Source organism: Corylus avellana, chromosome 11 (genome assembly GCF_965113065.1).
Source record: "Corylus avellana chromosome 11, dhCorAvel1.hap1.2, whole genome shotgun sequence".
Classification (NCBI taxonomy): Eukaryota; Viridiplantae; Streptophyta; class Magnoliopsida; order Fagales; family Betulaceae; genus Corylus; species Corylus avellana.
In genome coordinates, this window is record NC_142500.1 from 13,819,245 (window position 1) to 13,825,205 (window position 5,961).

At 42.3% G+C, this 5,961-nt stretch overlaps 1 protein-coding gene across 1 annotated transcript; it reads right to left on the minus strand.

Moving 5' to 3' along the window:
• Window positions 1-1,337: 1,337 nt before the first annotated feature.
• LOC148583133 (uncharacterized) lies at window positions 1,338-4,391 on the minus strand. The gene is made up of 7 exons (XM_088511577.1): window positions 4,257-4,391; window positions 3,490-4,067; window positions 3,273-3,396; window positions 2,686-3,161; window positions 2,160-2,403; window positions 1,509-1,868; window positions 1,338-1,367 (listed from the first exon to the last, which is right to left on the minus strand). Exons 1-7 carry the CDS (start codon window positions 4,389-4,391, stop codon window positions 1,338-1,340), a joined length of 1,947 nt encoding a protein of 648 aa, XP_088367703.1.
• Window positions 4,392-5,961: the final 1,570 nt, after the last annotated feature.

Here is a 5,961-nt window from a genome sequence, read left to right on the forward strand (position 1 = left end):
AAAATAGAAAAATAAATTTTTAAGCTAAAAGTAATCCTTAAAAATTGACAATAAAACCGTTAAGCAGTCCCCGGCAACGACGCCAAAAATTGATTGTGGTATTTTTGTGTCCAAAATATCAATAATAAAAATAACCACTCGCAATAGAACGAATCCCGTAGGATAGAGATATATTGAGGGTGTTGAACCTCAAGGACTGCAGGGGTTTAATTATCAAAATTTGAAAGATTAAAATTAACTTAATTAAAAGAGAATGATTTGTTTGTGTGAATTTAAAATGCATGAAATAAACGGAAATAAAAGAAGTAAATATATGAGAGAGAGGGTAGGGTATTGACTTCACCACAATCCGCACATCAATGGTCAACCGTATTTAGCAATCTATTCTATGCATATTATAATAAGAAACATATGATTGAAAAATAAGTTCATACAATCAATGGAATAGCATAACCCATCTTTGGTTGGCACGGATCGTCTACCTAAATTACACTAAACTAGGGTGTAGTACAATCCGTCTTTCCTACGTATGGTCTATCTAACCCCATTGATTGCATGTCGATTAAGAACCACTGTATAACCATCGTTCTTATGATCAGAGAAAATAAGAATGATTTGAGTTCAATAATAGTAAAATAATTTCTAGGACAAGATAAGAATTTTACTAATATTGAATTGGAATTTAAGAACAATTGCATTTAATATGAAGAACATAAATCAATTGTAGCAATCCTCAGTGTTATACAATCAATATGCATAAATAAAAGAACTAGAAATTAAACACAATCAAACCATGTGCTTGGAAACTGCTCATGATCTCCTAAGCTCCACAGACAATTTTACTAAATTTTTCTTGCTCTAGAAGCGGTATGTCTATTTACAATGTTTAGAGCCCTATTTATAGGGATTAGGAGAACCCTAAAACCCTAAAAATCCTCAGAAAGTCGGAAGTCAGTCTCCCAGTCCAATTGGGAGACTGAAATCCAAGCCCATGCTGAAAAAGGATTCTTGCCGTGCACTGTACGCCTGTGTACGCTCGATCCGAGACTATGTGCGCTCAAGCGCAGTGCGCTCGAGCCTAGCTGATATGCGCGCGAGCGCAGGCATGTGCTCGATCCTTGGCCGCAGACACTCGAGCGCAGGTGCGCTCGATCCCAGGGGTGCTGCGATCGATCCTAGATCCAGAATGCTCCAATTGTTGTCTTTTAAGCCCACTTTCCAAAGGTTTGTCAAATGAGACCTGAAATACAAAAACAAAACAAAATCAAACAAATAACAATGCTAAGGAATTAACATATGTAAATTAAGGGGCTTGAATGTGCAACATTCGGCGCTTATCAAGCAGCATGATCAGAAAAAGTGTTAACCTTTGAACCCAGAAGATATGAGCGGAATTTATCCATAGCAAAGACCACAGCTAGCAATTCTTTCTCGGTGGTTGTGTAATTGACTTGAGCATCCATTAGAGTCTTGCTAGCATAATAAATGACATGAGGAAGCTTGCCTACCCGTTGTCCCAAAATTGCACCCACAGCATAGTCGGACGCATCACACATGATTTCAAAGGGCAAAGACCAATCAGGAGGTAGCAGGATAGGGGCCAAAGATAACAAAGACCGAAGCTTCTGCAATGCATCGTGACATGCTTCATCAAAGTTGAAAGGGGCGTCCTTAGCAAGCAAGTTACATAAGGGCCTGGAAATTTTGCTGAAGTCCTTAATGAAGCGGCGATAGAAGCCGGCATGCCCTAGGAAAGAACGGATCTGCTTCACTGAAGTGGGCGGCGGTAGATTTTCAATTAGCTCAACTTTAGCCCGGTCCACCTCAATACGTCTTTTTGACACTATTTGGCCTAAAACTATACCTTCCTGCACCATAAAGTGGCTCTTCTCCCAACTTAGAATCAGGTTAGTTTCTTTGCAACGTTGAAGCACAAGTGAAAGATTATGGAGACAGTTATCGAAAGAAGATCCAAAAATAGAAAAGTCATCCATGAATACCTCCAAAAATTTCTCCACCATGTCGGAGAAGATAGACATCATACATCTCTGGAATGTGGCAGGTGCGTTGCATAAGCCGAAAGGCATGCGTCGGTAAGCAAAGGTGCCGAATGGACATGTGAACGTCGTCTTCTCTTGGTCTTGGGGATCAACTACAACCTGATTATACCCGGAATAGCCGTCTAAGAAGCAATAGTAGCTCTGGCCAGCAAGACACTCCAAAATTTGATCAATGAATGGGAGCGGAAAGTGATCCTTCCGGGTATGGGAATTGAGCTTCCGGTAGTCGATGCAGACATGCCATCCCGTAGTTGTGCGCTGTGGAACCAATTCTCCTGCAGAATTCTCCAAGACGGTGATGCCGGATTTCTTTGGAACTACTTGAGTGGGGCTCACCCATTTGCTATCTGAGATAGGGTAGATGATGCCTGCATCAAGTAACTTAACTACCTCTTTCATGTTGGGATTCAACCGGCGCTGTGCTTTACGGGAGGGTCGAGCATCTTCTTCCAAATGGATCTGGTGCATACAGATAGAGGGGTCGATGCCTTTCAAATCTGCCACGGTCCATCCAATAGCCTCCTTGTACTGCTTTAACACTTCGAGCAGACTGTCTTCTTGGTCTTTTTGCAAGTCGGAAGCAATGATAACTGGCAGAGTGTTGTTAGACCCAAGAAATGCATACTAGAGTTTTGCTGGCAAGGGCTTTAGCTCAAGCTTCGGTGGAGACAGTAAAGAAGGAACAGGAGGAGTGGTCAAAGTCACAGGTAGGGGTTCCTTTACTACTCTCCAAGGATGGAAATCTGCACTTGCAGCTGTTTCAAGCAAATCATGGAATTCTTCAAAATCGAAGTAATTCAAGCAGGCTTCCACTGGATCCTTTGTCAGGAGACTAGGTAGTGAATCTTCTATATATTCTTCAATGTTGTCCAAAAAGAAACACTCATTCTGGTCAAGAGCATGCTGAAATGCAGTAAAGATATTCAACCGAACCTTCATATTGCCAAATGAGATCTCCATGAATCCAGTTCGACAGTTGATACATGCATTTGCTGTGGCTAAGAAGGGACGCCCAAGAATGACAGGAACCAGCTTCTCAGGATTGGGTATAGGCTTGGTATCAAGCACTATAAAGTCGACTGGGAAGAAAAATTTGCCCACCTGGATGATCACATCTTCTACAATCCCTCTGGGCTTCTTAATTGACCGATCAGCTAATTGCAGAATTACTGTGCTGGGCTTCAGCTCCCCTAAGCCGAGCTGCTAATATACTGAATAGGGAAGTAAATTCACACCAGCTACCAGATCTAAGAGTGCCTTATCAATCTCCTTTTTTCCGATGATGCATGAAATTGTAGCAGCCCTGGGGTCCTTGAACTTCGGAGGAGTGTTGTGCCTAATCAGGGAACTCACTTGCTCAATCAGAAGGACTTTCTTGGGGATGTTATTGCTGGTCTTCCTCTTTTGAGTACACAAGTCTTTAAGGAACTTGGCATAGGCAGGCACTAGTGCGATGGCATCAAGAAGAGGAAGGTTGATTTTCACCTGTTTGAACATCTCCATCATTCCTTGAATTTTCTCTCCTTGTTTCCTAAAGTGGGATGGTGCCTTGAGACATTCTAGAAAGGGGGCCCGTGGCTCATATGGAATCTCTGGAGTGGGAGCTACTGATGACGAAGCCTCATTGCTTACTTGCTTACATTTATCATTTTGCGGATTCCGTGCAACCTCTGTGTGCTCATCCTTCTTCTCCTCCACATGATTGTCAACTACTCTTCCGCTTCTCAAAGTGGTGATGGCCTGAACTTTCTGATGGTATGAAGTGCCCTCATCTACCATGTAGTGCCCCTTAGGGTTTACCACCGGCTTACTCAGAAGCTTTCCTTCGTCCCTTCTATTAAGAGTGTTGGCAAGTTGTCCAACTTGAGCTTCTAGCTTGGCAATGGATTGTGAGTGAGAGTTTACTATTTCCTCTTGAGCTTTGACTGTCTGCTTTATCTCGCCTGCTAGCTCACTAATTATTTTGAGCACCCGATCCTCCAATTTAGACTCTGCTGCCTGGTATTGCTGTTGTGGAGGCCGGTAAGTGGAATGAGGTTGATAGGGCTGCCTGTTGGATTGAGCTTGATTGTGTGGCCCTAGGGCTGAGTTGCCCGAATTAGGATTCTTCCATGAGAAATTTGGATGATTTCTCCACCTTGGGTTATAGGTATTGGAGTATGGATCATTACCCGGTTTGGAGAAAGCTGCATTCACCTGCTCATTAGCAATATCAATATAATTTCCCATAACAGGACAGTTATTTACATGATGCATAGTACTGGAACAGAATGAACATGGTTCAGGTATTGAGTGTGTGTGAGCAGCATTAGGAGCAAAACCAGCAATCATCCATTGGTCTAGCTTCTTGGTAATAGCCTCAACTACTTGGTTAGCCATATTTGGGGGATGACCTGCTTCATACAAACTCACTGTCTTGACTGCTTTAGGTGCTGGTGCCCTTCGTCTGGTGGAAACCTGCTGAAGAGAATTGTTACTCAAATTTTCAAACATAGCCCATGCTTCATCTTCACTTTCTAACATGAAAGTTTCCCCACATGATGCATCCACCATTTTTCTATTGGACTCGGTCAGGCCATCATAGAAACACTACACAAGCTGCCATTTTGGGAAAGCGTGGTGTGGACATGATCGAAGCAAGCTCTGTAGCCTATCCCAAGTCCCATGGAAATCTTCTCCCTCATATTGGGAGAAACTAGTGATAGCTCTCCAGTGTCATTGGTCATTCCTATGGGAAAGTACTTCTTAAGAAATTCTTGTTGCAATTGAGCCCAAAAAGTGATAGAGTTGGGTGTTAAGGACTAGAACCAATGTTTGGCTTTTTCCTTGAGGGAGAAAGGAAAAAGACGCATCCTTAGGGCATCCTCAGTGAATCCATTCATTTTAGTGGTATCACAAATTGCTTCGAAATCACTGAGGAAGTCATAAGGATTTTCAGTGCTAAGCCCTAGGAAAGAAGGTAAAGTTCGTATAGTGCTGGGCTTAATTTCATAATGGGTTGCCGTAATTTCTGGCAACCAGAGACATGTGGGAGTAGTGTAAGTGGTAGGAAGATAGTGATCCTGCAAAGCTACGTGGTTACCATCTCCCATGGTCTCAGTGGAACGCTCTTCTAGCAAATTAGGGTTCCTTTGGGATCTAATTTGTCTAAGAGTGCGTTCAATTTCAAGGTCACTAGAAATTAATCGAAAAGACAATGAACAACGACCTAGCATAAACTAAACAGAAATTTGAAAAGAACAAAAAGAAAATAAGCTAAAACAGAAAACAAACAAGGCTCACAAACAGCCTTAGATGCACTCAGGGTTGTGGATGCAGGTTGCCGCAAGTGCGCTCGATCGCACAGCAGGGTGCTCTCGAGCGTACTGCCGCAGATGGGTGCGAGGGCAAGAGGAGAGGGCTCGAGCACTACAGGCTTGATTTCTGCTGGAGTGCGTCCGTGAGCTCGATCGCACGCGGTCTGCGCTCGATCTCAGTCACAGAGAAGGCAGCTTTCGGACCTGTTTGCAAATTCTAAAAAAATAAAAACCAAACAGAATTAAAATTAGTAACCGAAAATAGAAAAATAAATTATTAAGCTAAAATCAATCCTTAAATTGAGATAATGAAACCGTTAAGCAGTCCCCGGCAACGGCGCCAAAAATTGATGTGGTATTTTTGTGACCAAAAATATCAATTATAAAATTACCACTCGCAATAGAACAAATCCCGTAGGATAGGGCTATATTGAGGGTGTCGAGCCTCAAGGACTGCAGGGGTTCAATTATCAAAATTTGAAAGATTAAATTTAACTTAATTCAAAAGAGAATAATTTGTTTGTGTGAATTTAAGCGCATAAAAATAACAGAAATAAAGAAAGAAAATATATGAGAGAGAGAGTAGGGTATTGACTTCACCACGA